The sequence below is a fragment of the Dermacentor albipictus genome, chromosome 4 (assembly GCF_038994185.2).
Source record: "Dermacentor albipictus isolate Rhodes 1998 colony chromosome 4, USDA_Dalb.pri_finalv2, whole genome shotgun sequence".
Lineage (NCBI taxonomy): Eukaryota > Metazoa > Arthropoda > Arachnida > Ixodida > Ixodidae > Dermacentor > Dermacentor albipictus.
In genome coordinates, this window is record NC_091824.1 from 89820593 (window position 1) to 89839303 (window position 18711).

General features: G+C 46.1%; 2 protein-coding genes across 2 annotated transcripts in view; one reads left to right on the top strand and one right to left on the bottom strand.

Annotated features, from left to right (window-relative positions):
- LOC135917657 (uncharacterized) overlaps nt 1-18711 on the bottom strand; it is a 253855-nt gene that overhangs the window by 190937 nt on the left and 44207 nt on the right. The window lies entirely within an intron of this gene.
- LOC135917681 (retinaldehyde-binding protein 1-like) lies at nt 110-18126 on the top strand. Its single transcript, XM_065451253.2, has 6 exons — nt 110-269; nt 951-1190; nt 11822-12015; nt 13816-13926; nt 17396-17528; nt 18084-18126. Exons 1-6 carry the CDS (start codon nt 110-112, stop codon nt 18110-18112), a joined length of 867 nt encoding a protein of 288 aa, XP_065307325.2. The 3' UTR covers nt 18113-18126.

Sequence of the window (18711 nt, forward strand, 5' to 3'; positions counted from 1 at the left end):
AACATTTTTACAAAATGAACTGTCTATTTCGCTTGCGAAGCAGCTCTCGGGCAACCGAGTGTGACTAGTACAGCTGTACTTGAAAATCAAGACTCGTCATAGAGCTGCTATGCAGGGCACGTACACGAAGAGGTTGGCCAATGATGATGTGTACGACACATCGGAAGGATCACTTCCGTTTCATCTTCAGCGTATCGCAGAAGATGATCTCGGCGAAACGCCTACAAGGAGGAAGGTATCGTTGGAGAAGCTAGCCAAGCTTATATCAGGTGAGAAACACAGTGAGCACATAGAGTGTTCACTGAGTTCTTTATCAAGCTACTCGTTTGCTATAAATTGAACGGGATCAAAATGGATGAAATACTTCTTGAGACAACTTATATACTTTTACACTTGAACAATGCAAGATGCGGAAGGAGAGGAACAAAAGTGGAAAAGACCGGGCGGTTAGCCAGTTTGTAGGCCAGTTGGCTGGACTGTGCTTGGGCTAGGCGTTGATGAAAGTAAAGGAATAAACGAAAACAAGAAAAACTGACTGCAAATAAGGGAGATCTAGTGCATGACAATTGTCAATGTCTGTCACTGTGGCATCATGTCATTAAGGAGCACAGGAATGTGTTCAACGGCTTCTGTGCTGAGGACCGTCTGGAGGGCTAGTGTCCGAGGATTGTCCCTCCCGAAAAAAGACGATTGTCTTACCTATCTACTTTTATTTTGTTCTACCCGCACTGCAGTGAAGTTGAAAATCTCGAAGAGGGTCAGTGAATAGCGGTCACTTGAGCTAAATCTTATGCCACGAGAGTGCGGAAGTACCGCTAAATGAGACAGACAGGCAATAAAGGATTCATACTTCGCACTTGTAGCTTTGATAAGCCATTTCCATGTCTTCTGTAATGAAGGGACTGTTTCTGATCATACACTATATCTATGTGGATAACCGACACACGCAGAGGAGCCAGAGCTGAACGCGAGAACGGACGCCGAGTTTCTCATCCGTTTCCTGCGCGTGAGGAAGTACAACGTGGAGGCGGCCATGCAAACCATCAGAAACTACTACTACAACCGGTCCGCCTGCGACTCCATCTACCGCGAATTTTTGCCCTCGGCGGTGCCCCCCTCTGCGCGGAAACTGGCCATGGTACTGCCAGGCAACGATCGACGTGGACGTCCAGTCTTTCTGTGCAATGTAGGCGAGTATTTCTTTGCTGTTTCAGAGCTGCAGAATTTATTTGCGCTACACGGAGGGCATGCGTGGTTGGGTAATCGTGGTTCGGAATGATATTTACCGAAACGACGCTGGACCCCGGACGCCGACGCGGGATTTTCTGCGACACGGGGCCCTTAACGCTATCGCGTTAATATACAGCGTGTTTCTACGAAGCGTTGAAGCAAAAAATACCAATTTTCAATTAAAAAGACCCTTGAGACACATGCCGTCAGTGGTGGCGACCATGAGATGATAGTTGATACGGGCCGATAGCTCGCTAATTAAAGAACAACAAAGGCTGCAGAAATTCTGAGAATTGCCGACTAATGCATAAACACTGTTTAGCTCGGCTGCGACTTCGTTTCTGACTAGTTTAGCTTACTTGCTTTTCCTAGCTTGCGCGTGTCTACCCATTGTTAGATATGGAGCTGTTTCCTGCGATTACTTCGAGTTCCCCAAACCACTTCGAGTCGCAGCACAGCTAATTGAGGAATGCCGAAGCAGGAAAGCACATTCCAGAGGAGCGGCCGAGCAAACAAGTTTAAGGCAACAAGTTCACGTGCCAACAAGTTCGTGCGCCGCCGGGATTAGCAGGTGGGCCTCGGACAATGGAGCATGAGCAGCCCTCCCCTTCTCCTCGTTAGAAGTGCATTGCCAGTCTGCGAGGCAAGACCGCAGAGAGCCGCCAGGTGTGACACCGCGACACGGGCGCCTACCATTGGCTGAAGGTGGCGTCATCGGAGCGGACATCACGTCAAACATGACGTGACTTACAGTGCTCGAAGGGTTTATAAGAAGCCTTCCAGAGAGACCTGAGCATGCTGGGACATTCCCTGATTCCCTGAATGACCTCTCTCGAACTTCTTGCCGCGGGCCGCAGCGTCCGAGTTGCTGCCGGCCCGTAATGACTGTACGAATGTTACTTGTCGCTCACCTCTCTGTAAATAATGTAGAATAAATCCCTCCCAAGTTTGGGTTTTTCATCCCGGAGCCCGTACCTCAACCCCTACATCTGGTGGCAGCGGTGGGATCGCCTCCGAATGCATCAGCTGGTGGCAGCGCTACGGATCAACCTTCGTCGAGAAAGATCATAAGGAACCGGGAAGAACGAAGAAGAGAGAGCCTTCGTCGAAAGAGGTCCGAAGAAACTGGGAGTAGCGAAGAAGGAGCGAGCCTTCGACCCAGGGAGTCCGGAGGAACCGGGAACAGCGGACGAATGAACCGGATGGCAGGGTGCTGCAACCGTAAGTGAGCGCGTGGTTTTTTTTCCTTATGATTCGCCAGACTCAAAGGTTGTGTGTTCAATTTTGATAGTTCTGGGAATCGGGAGTTTGATGCATTGTGTGTTTGCACAAATTAATTAAGGAAAACAGTTTTAACCACCTGTCGGGGCAGCTGCCATGGACCTTAGAAGGTTCACGAGGTTAGACTTGTTGTTGGTGTGCGACGATTTGGGAGTTGAGGCGGACGAACGGATGGAAACGCCAGCTATCATAAAGGCGATTCAAGATAGTGGCAATGATGAGAAAAGCATTGAGCTTGCTTGGGAGGTGATACAGGAGCCACGGCAGCGGGAGCGTCGTGTACGTTTGCGAGAGCGTCGTGAACTTAAGAGTGAGAGTAGGCGTGAAAAACGCGAGAATGAACGGAAGCAGGAGCTTCAAGAACTTACTCTTAGGTGCGAGTGTCACGGACGTGAGAATGAACGCGAACTTGAGCGTGAACAAAAGTATGAGAGAGAGAAGGCAGCACTGATCAAAGAGATACAGCATTGTGATCAGTTATTGGCACAGAGACAACGGCTGTCTGAGAATTCTGTAGGTAGTACAGAGCGAAAGAATGAGGAAGTGTCTAGCGGACTTTCGCCAAAAGCCGACAAGAAGAGTAGTGCCTGTGAGATTGGCTGCAAATTCATAAGTGAAGGGAAAAGGCTAGCTGCTAACGATGCCTTAGTGGCAACAGAGGCCGTTAAAGGCCACAAGGAGAGCGACGAGGTGCTGTGCCAACAGATGACTGTGGAGACAGCTAGGCCAGCTGCGAACAAATTGGCACAGTTACCGCGTGTGTGCGTCGCTGGTACTGTTAGCGAGGTTGCTAGCGAAGGAAAGGGTACTGTTGACGCGACAGACGCGAGCACCCATGTCAGGTCATATCTCCGTGCAGAAGTGAAGTGCGAACTGAGCGATGCAGTTGAGAGTAGTTCTCGGGATGGCGAGCTCCGTAGTCCACGAGAGAACAACTGTATTGTTCAGGGATCGGTGCGGCTCTCCGCCAGTCTAGATAGCCTAGATAGGGATGGTTCAGTTATTAATCATTCGGACTGCGCGCGTGAGACAGCGATCGATACCGACGGGCTGTGTGCCGATGCACAGCGTGAGCTGGGCAATGTAGTAGAGGGCAGTTCGCAAGAGTGCGAGTTGTCTTACTCGAGTAAAGCCTGCTGCATTGTTCCAGAGTCGGTTGGGCTGTCCGCCAGTCGAGGCAGAGAGAGCGTTGATTTAAGTGAGAATCACTCAGACTGTGCGGGTAAGAGACCGATCCGGGCCGACGAAATGTGTACCGGCCAGCACGAGGCACGAGAAGGCGACATGAAGGCGAGTGCAAAGAGAAAGCGCCGTAAAAAGAAGCGCCGTAAAGACCGAAAGTCGGTAATTAATGTAGCGCCGCCTAAGATGGCCAGAAACCCAAAAGGGCAGGGCGCGAGGAAAAAGGTGCGGTCGTCAAGGACGATGTTGACGCATCCAGAATGGTCGAGCCACCGGTCAAAGGGGGACCGCGAAGAATGTTCTGCACGGACGCGGACAAAGGGCACGAGGCTGTTAAACTCCTCGTCGTTCCGTAGTTCTTTTCATAGCTCAGCGTGCAGTTCGAAGAAACGCAGGGTGGCAGGACGAGACCAGGTGGGGAGTAGCGACGCGGTCAATCGAGTTCGTGTTGAAAGCGGGGCGCGGGGACGCAAATTGGCAGTAGACCGTAACGTCTTGGGGGAGCTGATAGTTAGTCAGCCCTTTTGTTGTCTCTCGGCAGCCAGAGTAGCTTTCAAGCCGCGGCCACCGCGAGGACGGCTCAGAGTATGAGTCAGACATAAGCGTTTGGAAAGGGAGGCGAAGAGCCCTTCCGTAGAAATGGAGTGTCTTGTTTTTTTTATTTTGAGCATTGGAAAGTTTTTCGCGATTTGAGACTAGGATTTCTTTCAATGTGTAAGGTTTGAGCTTTGTTTGTGTTTTCGTTTGAGAAAGCTCCGAGATTTGAAAGATGCGTTTTAAGTAAACATGTAGTCTCGCGAGATGCTCATTGATAAGTAAATAGGCTTTCTTTTTGTGTGTGTGAGTAACCTGAGGGTCAAGGTTATTGTTGAGAGTCCTATCGTAACGCACGTTTGTGTTATTTAACCTTCCTTCTTTTTAAGTGTTGAATTTTCTAAGGTTAAGCGCGTAGATTTTCAGTGAGTGCATGATTTGCACGGAGAAGCGTTCTTAGTTCCATTAGCGCGTGTCCTGTGTGGACGGAAGGAAGCAGACTTTATGACTGGGTTGCTAGTGTGTGTGGAGGGCAGCCGTATTCTGACTTCTTTAGTGAACGTGCGTGGAAAGAGTTAGTAGAAGACGCATCATTTTAAGAGTTCTGCGGAGTGTGTAAGTCCCGCGAGTTTAATTGTTCGTTTACGTCACGTGTCCTGTAGGACTTTCAGGGAAGAAACGTGAGTAAGCGTAAGTGAAAAGTTTGCCTACAACGCAAGTACGCGTTTTGTTTAGTGACCACAAGGCTAGTGCGCTTGTGATTACGTACTTGTGAGGTTCACCAGATTGTTCAGTGGCACCATTACGTGCGATAAGTACGCCACTGCGATAGATTGGAAACATGCTGTTCGTGTAGTTAGGCCACTTAAGTTATGTTCGGCTGTTTTCATTTGTTGTCTGCATCGTCGACGACCCTTTTGTTTTGCAACAACAATAGTGCTCTGGTCTTGTCGGCATTCGAGGAGAAATGGATGGCTGTTTGGAAGGGTGGTTACAACTGTTTTGTCAAAATTGGGGAACTAAATGATCAGGGTTGATTTTGACTCAGTAATAGCCTGGCGAGTCAGGGGTGAAGAGCCTGCGCTTACGCGTGGTGCAGCGCTGTGTTGTTTGGTTTGTTTGACGTATGTTCTCCAGGGCCCAGGATCCCGAGGGTTGTCAAACGAGGCTCGACCCCAGTACCCTGCAGCTTCTTTCAGCGTTCCTCATGGCCAGCGAATTGAGTTCACCGGCCATTCAGAACAACCGGGGCGAGGACGAGCTGTTAGATATGGAGCTGTTTCCTGCGATTACTTCGAGTTCCCCAAACCACTTCGAGTCGCAGCACAGCTAATTGAGGAATGCCGAAGCAGGAAAGCACATTCCAGAGGAGCGGCCGAGCAAACAAGTTTAAGGCAACAAGTTCACGTGCCAACAAGTTCGTGCGCCGCCGGGATTAGCAGGTGGGCCTCGGACAATGGAGCATGAGCAGCCCTCCCCTTCTCCTCGTTAGAAGTGCATTGCCAGTCTGCGAGGCAAGACCGCAGAGAGCCGCCAGGTGTGACACCGCGACACGGGCGCCTACCATTGGCTGAAAGTGGCGTCATCGGAGCGGACTCTCCCATTGGTCAAACATGACGTGACTTACAGTGCTCGAAGGGTTTATAAGAGGACTTCCAGAGAGACCTGAGCATGCTGGGACATTCCCTGATTCCCTGAATGACCTCTCTCGAACTTCTTGCCGCGGGCCGCAGCGTCCGAGTTGCTGCCGGCCCGTAATGACTGTACGAATGTTACTTGTCGCTCACCTCTCTGTAAATAATGTAGAATAAATCCCTCCCAAGTTTGGGTTTTTCATCCCGGAGCCCGTACCTCAACCCCTACACCATGGCCTTTCCAGCGGCAAAATGCTTAGGAGTTCGTAGATATTTGTCAGCTTTTCTCGCCGCATCCGGACCCTTCGATGCCATCGTACCAATTAACCCAGAACCCTGGTCATGAGAGCGCCTCAACGTAGCCGAGTGGTCGAAAGGAAACACCAGGGGGGCGATCGGGGATCTTTCTACGAAACATGTTCTGTTTAGTAGCCGGAACGCCACAAAGTGGGCAGTATGCAAAATTTGTGAGAACAGGAGGGAGACAGTAACCAATCGGCAAGCGGTGAACTCTCTGGAAGGTGACGTGCGTTTTTTATCGTTTGCTTGCAGAAAATATACCACCAAACGACATCTTTCTTGTTTTCCAATGAATAAAATCTTTAAATAAAATTGTGTTTTTTTCTTCTAAAGCTTAAGCACGTATGACTACTACAATTGAAAACTATTAGTTTCTCTGCGTATTTGCAATGTGATATCGTGCACAGAGAAAAAAGTAGACACAGAAGAAGAAACGACGGGGAAAGTGGCGTGCTTTTCAAGAAGGAAGAACAACATTCAACTGGCGCGCTTGCGCCCGATGATGCACAACGAACGCACTGTTGATTTATAGAAACGAAAGGGACGCCGGAGTTCGCTTTCGCCCATTTCTTCACACATTTCGTGCCTCCAATCGCTCTGCTTCGTCCCCGCGCCTGGTTAACGCCACAACCGAAGCTCCTACTGCAACTGCCATTTTCTCGAATCAGACAGTGGATCGGATCCGAACGTGCCATTCCGTAGCGACAACCACCGTTTGGATCCAATCCAATTTACCAGACATGTCATGTGAAGGCGGTCTCGCAACGAGCGCACGACCGCTCGTACTTTACACCTCTAGTCGCGTTCTGCTCTTAGTGGACGACGTGCTCAACATGATTGACAGGAGCGTTAATTTTGACGTCACCAAAACCGTGTGCGCACCCCGTGGCTGACGACGTCAGCGCGGCCCCGGCCAATTGAGCGTGGCGAAAGCGAATACGCGCTCTGAACGATCTCCGATCGAGCCGCATCTGCTGTAGTAGCTTCTGAGGCGTTCCGTGAGGGAGACTGCATCACCGCGATGCCATATCACCATCGCTCTCGCTCCCGCAAGCCTGTATTATGCGCACGTTCCTTGTCCACGCAAGCTCTCTTCTGCGTTCTAACTGCGCCTCGGTACGGCCCAATGGAAACGCGCCAAGCATCTGAACGTGTTCAGTGGCCCGAAAAGTGTTCAACGTAACTCGAAGGACACTCAGTAGCATGCAATTGGACATTGGTCCACCCCAAAATCTCTAGCTGGCCCACACCCAAATTTCAAGTTGGCCCACCCCAATATTTAGGTGCGTTCAGCCCCAAATTTAAAGTTGGCCCAACTGCACCTTTCAATTGTGCCAACCCAAATTTCTACTTGGTGCACCCTCAAATTTGAGATGGTCCACTTCAAAATCTGAAGTTGGCGCGCCACCAAATTTCATTTGGCCCAATCCAAGATTTCAATGGGTTCCACTGTGAATTTTAGGTTGGCCCAACCCCAGATTCCAACTTGGCTCATCCCCAAATTCAAGTTTGCGCATCCCAAATTTCAGTTTACCCACCCCAAAATTTCAAGTTGGCCCACCCGCAAATTTCAATCGGCCAATGTACCAATTACAAGTTGGCCCGCCTCCAATTTAATGTGACGCACTTCCAAGCTGTGCTACCCTCAAATTTCATGTTGGCCCACTCCCTAATTTAAGTGGGCCAGCCCCCAAATTTTAGCTTGCCCACCCCCAGATTTCAACTTGGCCCAACCCCACATTTCAGTTGGTGCACCTGCAAATTTCAAGTTTACCCAACGTCAAAATTCAAGTTGACCCACCGCGAAATTTCAGTTGGCCTACCCGTACAACCTTCGCCGTGCATTGTCTAATGAGCCTATGTGTTACTAAGGGTATTCTCTTCTTACTTTCTGTTTCTTTTTGCTTTAAATTGTTCCCTTTCGCGTAAAACCTAACAATCACCTACATTTGCACTATAATAACGAGAAAATGACTTGCAAATTACGAAGATTCGTACAGATACAACGCATTGCACATTTCGCGTGACAGGGCTGGGGTGGTCGTGGTGGTAAACATTACTGAAAGGGGGAAGGGTAAAGAGGACGTGACTTAGGGATCGGGCTCAAGTAAGGCCCTGGGCCTGCTTGGCTTTCTTGGCCCAGTCCACCAGTTGAAGTTGTCGGTCAACGTACCCGAAAATGATCCAGGCTGTCCAGTCACTCTCGCTGCTGACGGGGGGATGAGAAAACGGGAGCGAGGTGCATTCCCATATTATGTGTGTGAGTGTCCCTGTTTGTGAACAGAGCCTACATTGGTTGCTTTCCATTGCCGCCTGTGAGCTCGCCCACGAATAATTGCGCATTAAGCATATTAACACAATAACTTTTAAACATTTATTTAAATGAGCTCTCTGTACAAGACATGCTAAGTTCTGCATCTGGGAAAACGCAATTACTTGTGGAACTGTGGCACGATGAATTTGAGCAATCAGAGCGCGTGATATCGAAGCTGGCAGACTGCAGCGAGTGCAACGCCGCAACCAACCCCTGCATTTTACATTTAAAGAAATCAATTAGCTCTACCAAAATCAGCATTGCCGTTTTCACCCCCGCGAAAGGGCTATCTAAAAGCGAGGAGTGCTGGCTTGTCCGCTTGTACACCAACACAGTACTGTGCCCCGCAGTACTCAAACTGTTTAATCTTGCATTTCATGGGGAGTGCCCGCATTGTGGGTTTTCGTTCACGGACGTTTACCACATGGTGTGGACCTGCCCTTCCAACCCTGCTTACCGCCCCCCCTTCCGTCACCCACCCTAGAGAGCTGGGAGGCTGCCCTTCTCGGCTGCTCTACCATACAGAGCCAAAGAGCTCTTGTGACTAGGGCCCGTGCTGCCGCGGAAGCCACAGGGGTGGTCCCAGACGAGGGACCCCTCCTAGACTTTGTTAGGGGTTGGCCCTTAAGGCCTTCCTCAACTCTCTATTGCACATATGGCCATTAAAAGTTTTCCAGCACCAGCAACACCACCACCACCACCACCACCCGTCGAGGCTACGTTCTGCTTATGTTACCCAGCAGCGGCCACAGGCTCCAGGTTCCTGGCTGTCGCAGCGCGCTCGCTGCCCTCTTCGTGTGTTAATGGTGTGCCTTCCTCGTATGAGACCGGTAACCGACATCGCTATGGCCTGCAACATTTTCTAGCCGCTGAATGTCCCACGTGTTGCCCCGTGTTTTCTGCAAGCATTTTTCATGCCTCCTCTGAATTTTCTGTATTTTGAGGGGTTTGGTTCAAAAGTCTAAAGCTGCGCTATACTTGGAGCTCTATATCCATTCTGCGTACAGCTTCACTATGCCCCATTCCATTCTCGCAGCGCTGCGTGAGCAACTGTGAAGTAGACTTGACCGCCGCTAAGTTTGTGGAAATTTAATTGAATAATTCGCGTTTTATGTGACAATAACGACATTCCTTTCTCTCCTCCTCATTACCCCTGGGCCAGCTTTGATCGAATCAACAAAAAAACACAGCCCGCATAAGCAGAGCTACTCGTCACTGCGGACTTCAATTTTATATGCGAGGCCGTCTTTTGGCTCGTTACAAGGTATACGCCGCGGAAACATTGTTGGGAAGACGCTGCTCCTGGTACCATCGGCTTCACGGGTGTTATGTACTCTCTCTCTCTTCCTTATTTTATTTTTCAATGTGTGCCAGATGAAGCTTGACGGTAGCTGTGGCGATGTGCGGAATCTTGCACGCTGTTTGATTTAACATTGTGCCGTTGCATTCAGGCATACCTCAGTGACGACAATCACTTTCACTACAGTTAGACCTCCCGACGTTTAAACACGTTGCGTCGTGCAGGAACTTGCACGCTGCCTTCGGAAGACGGACCAAACATGCGCGTAATTAACACGCTCTATAATTTCTAAATCTAGGCCATGGTCGAATTGATATTTTTTTTTCTTTTTTTGAGGAGCCGTCATCATTTAGCGCCAAATCCACCTAAGTTCACTTGCAGCGAATATAAATTTTTGCTTATGTAATGTTTTTCAGACCAAGAATATTTTCAATAGTATAATTCCGTCAATTTATTTTGACGACGAATAATGTTGCTATCTTGTCTTGTATTCAGTTAAGCGTTTAATAAATACGATGTATAAGATTTAATCAGTTAATATAAAGAAAATGTACCTGTTGGACAGAGCGTATCTATAACTGCGTATTTCTTTCAAGAATTTTTAAGATAAAATTTATTTCTGCTGCGCGAAATTTTCATATTCGTGAGCCATCGCTGGCTACAATTATCTTTGTTACTCGACAAAGTTATCGGGCTGTTTAGGAAGTCTCCTATGAGAGATCTTGCGCAGCATTTGTAAATCTGGAATATAATTATGTAAGCTTATGCTCATTACCCGAGCACTAGCTGAATAAGGGAAGTAAGCGCTTGCGGTATAATTTCCATAAACTTTGTTACCATGACTCGAGCAAAACAAATACGGAACTGTACGTTTCCATAACAGGTAAAATCGAAGCTTTGAAGGTCAGTAAAGTAGGCTCTTATAAAGTCATACAAGTAGCATTACCACTTCCATTCATTAGTCACTCTTTTAGGGTAAATTATTAGAGTAAAGGGCCTAGGTTAAATAAATATTCTCTATAACTTCATTGTGTGGTCGCCACAAGGCATATCAAAATATAAATTTATGTATTAGATCTTTTCGACCATACTCGTATATACTCAATAACTCGAAGAGCTCAGTGTTATTCCATGACAGTGGTTGTAACAGGAGCAATAGCGGTAACGCGGAGTAACAAGTTTAATTTGGCCAACAAAAAAGTAAGCCATATTGGAACAATCTGCTCATCTATATACGCCACCACGTTTTCTAATACTCGAAGATGACCCTGCTTGAAACGATGAGGTGTTGCTAATCAAAGAATGATATTTTCTCCTCTCGAATGACCTGAGAAAAGTCTTCAGCACCAGCATACTCAGCGAACCACTCACTTGCCGCCGCGCGTTTACAGTACAATTTGTGCGATCCTTATTATGCACTCCGCGATCTACTTATGAGCTAGGCATTACTGTTTACATGGAAGCCACGCCATTTAATGCAAGAATGTTGAGAATTATTATTACGGACCTGCTAAACGGAACAATTTTTCGTTAGACAATATTTTCGATCCATTGTCTCGCAAATAAGCGCCACAGAAAACCACAATATGTCTGCTATGATTTCCGAAGGAAACCAGTCTGAGAGACCATCTCTGACTGAGTGCTGAAAATTTTCATTACATCGGCACTCCAGTGCGCGTCTCTGTGGCCTTTCTTCCCTTCTCTCAATGTGGTCCTCACCTTTTACCCTTGCCCTAGTGCAAACCATCAGGTGCAGCCATGGTTAAACTCCCTGCATTTCATGTACAATTTTTAGCTTGTGTACATTCAATATCAGCGCTGAAATTTTGGTGATAAAAAACAACTTCGCTTGAAAATATTGAAGAGTGCCACAGGTGCCCGTGTTACAATCTTGTTAGAAGCTGTCCCCAGATTTACGGACGCAAGGTTTTTTTTTTCTTTTGGTGTCATATGAAGCGAGTAAATAACGTCCGTATAGCGTAACGTGCTGATAATCACAACAAGAATACGTATTTGTTCCTTCATGGACCTACTGTTGATTTGTAGGAGCGTTCAACCCGAAGGAGCTAACGCATGCCGTCTTTCAACGCGCCTGTCTCATGTGCTTGGAGTTGATGACATCACATCCGTCGGCACAGACCATCGGTATGGTTCTGATCATGGACTGCAAGGACTTCGCCGTAGAAAGCGCGCTGTCTCTTAAGCCTGGCCTCATCCAGAGGGGGCTGGAATACGTGCAGGTGAGAAATGCTGTTCGTGTGATCTACAATGCTATGTATATTAGGGAAATTTTCTTTCTCAGAAACATTTAGAGTACAACTAATTGTAACATTTAGAAAGCAAGTTAGGCGTGGTATACTCTTTTCTTTTTTAATTTTCAAATGGAGCTCTTATTTCAAGACATAGTGGCAGTGGGTACAGAAAATAGAATAATATGCGTAACGTTAGCAAACGCCACAAGAACAGCCGCACTACTTGGTTTACTACACACTATACAATGCAAGAGGATAAACCTGAAAAGGGCGACAGGAGATAAGATACGAAAATTAACTGCAAGATTTTTGAAATGGTGGGCTGTACAGCGGGTCATCTATTATTCCACAATTCTGCAGAAAACAGAATAAATAAAACTTAAAGTGATAAAAAAAATGGCAATGAGAACGAACAATATTATGTGTGTGGGGAAGGGAAGTTCGTGTTAATCGAGCGTGATAAACATTCAACGTCATAGGTGCTGCAACGTTTGTCAATGCCTGCACAGTCACGTAAATGTAAAATGTGAAAAGTCTTTCACAGGTGCGCCTGCGTTTTCCTGATTAAAAAGATAAGTCGCGAGTGTGTAAAAATGGGGAGGAATCGGGATCGTAACGGTGATAAACGAGCCTTTTTTTCTTTTTGTATGCGGGTAGTTGCAAGGCACTCAATATTCATGGTTATAAATTTTCTATCCCCTTTGTGAACTTGTATGCGCAATGAGGGGGCCATACTATAGACACCCATTTAATAATTAGGGGCCCAACAAGAAATTTTGGGGCGGTTACCTTACATTTTCTAGTAGAAGTCTTTAAAGTACGTCTTAGATAAACCCAACACTTAACGGGTACTTAAAACAGATCATGTTGACGCGTGTCTGCCATTTTAGATTAGTCGTGAACGCGGAGCCCAGGTACTTGAGTTGGCTGACATAGCGCAAATAACGCTTTAGCTTGCTTAGTAAATGTGAAATGCAAATATTCTTCCTGGTATAGTAAACGTCATGACTACTGTTTTATTGAAATTCATTTCTATGTGTCATGTTGTGCTCGAATAACAAAACATTAAAAACTCTTCATTTAATATTACTGGTCGTGAACATTAGAGACGCCGGTGTAGAGGACACCCGCGTCATCATACAGATGTTATTTCACAGACGTGTTAGCTATTCTTTCTACAGCATCACCAATACACATGCACGCACACGCACGCACGCACCCATGCGCGCGCGCACACACACACACACACACACACACACACACACGCACGCACACCTTTATTTAATAAAGAATAAAGTAGTTGTGTTTCCAAAGGCCATCAGTACAGAGCATCACCTGTGAATGAGGCCCGCCAGGTACTCCTGAAATTCCCGTGTGGTGGCTGGACTCAGCCACCCAGCATTCTGGGGTAGATACAAGTTGAAGTTTGGGAAGTTAGTGGCATGCAATGGGCCGCAGTCCCATAATATATGTGGTGTGTCAAGGCATCCTCCCCAGTATGTGCATTGTGCTGGGTGGGGAGGAGGGGGTGTCATTGGCAAAGGCGCCATATCAAGTGAAGTTCAGCCATCGTCGATAAACTCCTTTTTCTGTGCTCGTCTAATTAATGAGCCCTGTCTTTGATTTACTTGTTTCTGATCCTGTGAAAGGTCCTTCTACATTCTTGGCAAGTGCGTAAGTAGAGTCGCTTCAGTGGTGAGGTTGTCTGACTTGGGCCTATACAGCCTCTTTTCCTCTCAAGCTTTTCTGTATTCTTTTTTGGGACATTCATTATGAGGAACATTTCAGGATTGCATGCCATCCAGGTTGAAAGCTTTCCACGTCGTGCGACAGGCGCATGCTTTCGACATACTTTACTCTCTCATGAAGCCTTTCTTGAAGAGCAAGTTGACCAGAAGGGTAAGTGAATTTTGAATATGTTGCGCAGGGGCAAGCCGTCAACTTTACTTATTTATTCATTTATTGCTCAACATCCTCAGAAAGCTTGCACATGGCATATTCAGCAGATCGTTTTCGAGAGACCAGTAATGCGCTGATATTATGCTACGCATTCGATTAATTGAAAGTAGAACTCGAAAAGAATCTGCTTCCGAAAAAAATTACCCTACGGAATTCTGGGTGCTACTCATTTCTTCTATTTATTAACATCACTACATCGATGCAGTGTCACTGACAAAGTCTCGTGAGGATAACACTGCAGTGAGGTATACAAGACTGCAAGATAGACTGTGATAGTGACTTGTGTCGTCGCACAATGATGCTTGCCTATTTCTCTTCCCTACTCCTGTTTTGTTCCTTGTTATCTCTATAAATCTCGTTTCTGCTTCCCCGCTGTAGGGTAGCAAACAGTACTTTTGCTGGCTAACCTGTCGGAGGGTTGTTCTACACACACACACACACACACACACATATATATATATATATATATATATATATATATATATATATATATATATATATTAGTCATATAATGAGAAGCCAACAAACACTGACACCAAGTACAGCATAGGGGAAATTGCATGTGCTTAATAAACGAAATAAAGTAATGATAAATTAATGGAAATTAAAGTGGATGAAAAAACAACTTGCCGCAGGTGGGAACCGAACCCACAACCTTCGCATGTCGCGTGCGATGCTCTACCAATTGAGCTACCGCGGCGGCGTTTCCCCATCCACTTTCTTGGGTATTTAAGTGTACTAGTAGAACCCTGGGAGTGTTACTAGTACACATAAATACCCAAGAAAGTGGATGGGGAAACGCCGCCGCGGTAGCTCAATTGGTAGAGCATCGCACGCGACATGCGGAGGTTGTGGTTTCGGTTCCCACCTGCAGAAAGTTGTTTTTTCATCCACTTTAATTTCCTATAATTTATCATTACTTTATTTCATTTATTAAGCACATGCAATTTCCCCTATGTTGTACTTGGTGCCAGTGTTTGTTGGCTTCTCATTATATGACTAATAAATATCGGGTCCCTCAGTTAACCCCCTTTCTTCTCGTTTATATATATATATATATATATATATATATATATATATATATATATATATATATATATATATATATATATATATATATATATATATATATATAGTTCTTGAACTGGCCCGGCCTTATCTGTGGCTAGCTCTGCGGCACGGTGCTGCTGCCTGTTCAAGATGGCTGCTGTGCTTCACACGTAAATGGCGTACGAGCAACGAAGTGTGATTCGTGTTCCATGAAGCAAGGGGCGAACGCCCACCCAAATTCACAGGGAAATGCAGCCCACTAATGAGGAATGGTGTCTCGCTTTGAGAAGTGGGAAGTGCTGCTGTTGTGACTTCGCAAGAGGCTGTGAAGACATGGCCGTGATACGCCGTGAAGAGCGTTCAGGAAGGCCACGTGCGTCGCATTCTACCACAGAGGCATGTTAAATTTAGTGCCACGGTGGGATAGAAGTATTAACCTGTGTGGGGACTTTGTGTATATATAGGGCAAGGTACGTAAAATACTACGTATATTTGTAATTACTGTTATGTACCTTATTTTGGCTAATAAAACATAAGTGGAAAGACTTCAATTTGCCCTTGCGTATGCATATATATATAGCGACATAAGTGATGTCTAAGGCTACGTACTCACTGCGACAGTAGTTACTTCGCCGACTATTCTATTATCCTGTAATGCTCCCAAAATGTAGCAAATCTAATGCATACTACCCTAACTATGTGAGAGGTTGTGGTGATAACAATGACGGAGATGACGGCTTCTGGACTATGAAACACTTTGTTGGCTGGAATTCAAGACATTGAGGAGCTGTCGCTGACACAGCAACTCTAATACTGACTACTGCTTTGGGAACCGTACCATGAACGACCACACTGCATCGCGCACTAGTCAAGCTGCGTGAGCATACTGCTTGCTACTAGCCTTAAAATACATGCCCAGACATCACTAGTCCCAGTCAGCATCGCGTCACAGTCTGCGTCACACAGATCTGCTTCGAAAGCCAGTACTATTGCATCGAACAAGGAGAACATTTCTGATAATTCCTTGCAGATTGTACCCGCCATGGTGGCTTAGAGGCTGTGGTGTTGCATTGCTAATCACGTCGTCGGGGGATTGAACCCCGGCCGCGGTGACCGCATTTCGATGATAGCGAAATGCAATAACGACCGTGTCCGGTGTATTTGGGGCATGTTGATGATCAATCAAAATTAATCTGAAGTCACCCGCTACTGTGCGCCTCATAATCAAATCGTGGTTTTCGCACGTAAGACGCCAGAACTCATTAATTTTTGCGGATTGTAAAAAATGGCATCTCCTGTCAACGAACAGTGTCTTTATTCAAATCTCTATACTGCATATCTTTACATTTGCACCTTGTGCAACATTGTCGGCGTTCAGTGTCATACTAGCAGCTTTTTTCCGAGAAGCTCATTCAATCCTCACACTGTCATCATAAAACAGGCAGGTGTATAAGAATGTAAATGAATATTCCATTTGACCAGGGAGTGACAGGTAAGAAATAATATTGACCTCTTTGAAGCATTTTGCAACTACAAATGGTGAGATTAGTCTGGATTTTTTTTTCGGGTTTATCGCTGTGGATGACATGGTACTTGATCACGCACTCCTGACTCGTACCAACAAATTTACAGGTTACATCGGCACGGCCTTTTTTTCAAAGGCCGATCTGAGGTAAGGTAACGTGGAATAGCCATAGCACGTTGTAATTATTAGAAAGTGTTGCCAACCACTCCCCAACAAGCCCAATTGGGGAAGGTGAAAGGCGTTCCTGCTAGGCGAGTCCCACTAAAGCCATTTGTACCCTGCTGCAACCAAATATAGCATAATCAAGACTGGTTAGCTATATCGTAAGGCTAACCCTTGCCACACAGAAATTTGAAAGTGAGGATAGTTGAGAAAGAAGACAGGAAACAGAAATCAGTAAAAGAAAAATAAGAAGTTTGGTGAGGCGGACAGGAAAAGTCGGCTGCGGATTTCCCCCGGGTGAATAAGTTCGGCTTGAATTGTCTACGTGAAGTCGAGGACAAAAAGCTGTGTTGCCTCCGCCAAGGAGCCTTGAAATCCGAGCACTCAGCATCGGCTCAATCCCCCGGATCCCTTTTTTTCCCGGATACGTCCAAGTCGCGCATGGCTACACGTGCGAGGGTCTAATCCCCATGTGATCCAATCCATGGTGTTGCAACATACCAAACGCCGGCCGATGCAGACGCCTCTGCGGCGAGAAATTATATTAGCAACTTCACAAAGCCAGCAATATGTGGTACTAACACACTGTATAATATCGTTTCGTTCCCAAGTGTTTGTGATGACGTAAAAAGCTTGCCTAATGTTTTGTTTTATATCTTGTCCTCTTCCAAGTTTAAATTTCATGGGGAAAACTTCGAGAGCCTCCACGAAGAAATTGCACCAGAAGAACTTCCGGCACAGTTTGGCGGCCAGGCGCCACCCCTCGACTACGATGCATTCTGGAGCAAAATGGACGAGTTAGAAGGTTCGTTCGAAGCAGACAACCGCTACGGCTACTCCAAGAAGAACATCGGCGACTTTGCTACGCAGGAGGAAGTAGAAGAATCCTTGGGATTTCTCTGATGCAGAAGGCAATTTCAGTAAATGTATTAAACTAGCAACATGTAGAGAAGGTTTGGATCCATCCGTGTTCACCATATAAAACAAGCAAAATTAATTCGCCGGGGATTAGACATTGGCTGGGTAAAAATACATTGAAGTTTCTCTAACGTAGAAACCAAACTGATTAAATGCGTTCAACTGACATAAGTTCAAGATGGTTCGGGATCATCCACCGTCGTTAAAATAAAAAAAAATAAATGAATATGCTGTCAACTACAGGGTTTCATGTTGGCGTGTTGGTACGTCCTACTACCGAACATAGGTGTAGCGCGAACACCAGGATACAATAGCGACGCCGACATACCGACGATCATGACGCTACATGTGCTTTTTTTGTCACTCTTGTGTCCTGTGCTGCTCTATAAGCTAAAGATTACTTTTGCTCCCCCTAATTCTATTACTTTCTTATCGTCTACAGCTCACGAAATGATGGTCTTCATGGCATAGAAGATCGGGCATACTTTGGGCTACTGAAGAAACATGGAAAGGAGTAGAATTGAAAGAGAATGTTACATTGTTCCAGCCCTGTGGAATAATATATGTGGCTTGCGCCAATAATAAGCTCTGTAGCATAATGTTGCACTGAAAGTGTTGTCGTATTCATAAGTGACTCCACTCGTTTCTTTCAATTTAAGGCCGTGCATTCATTAAAACCAATAGTTTTAACTGAAGGTCTAACTTTAGCAATCATTGTATTTTGATACATGTATGTTTTAGCTACCCTGAAGAAAAAACGCTGCATCCCAATTGAATACCACTCAACTTGCATTCATACTTGAAGTCAGGGTTCACATTTGAAGCCAATGTTTGAAGATTATACCAAAGTCATTTCATTACGGTAAGCTAAAGATTGCTTTCAGTGAAGCAAATCAAATCAATGTTAGTTTCCAGTGCGGAGAAGCGTAGTAATTTTGGACTAAAAGCGACAGAAGGAGCAATAACGCGTGTTTTTAAAGCTATTTGGTACATGAGCTTGAAAGCATACAGCGCAAAGAAAGACAGTAAACAGGCACATAAGACAGAGGGCCGTCTTTGCGTCATAAGTA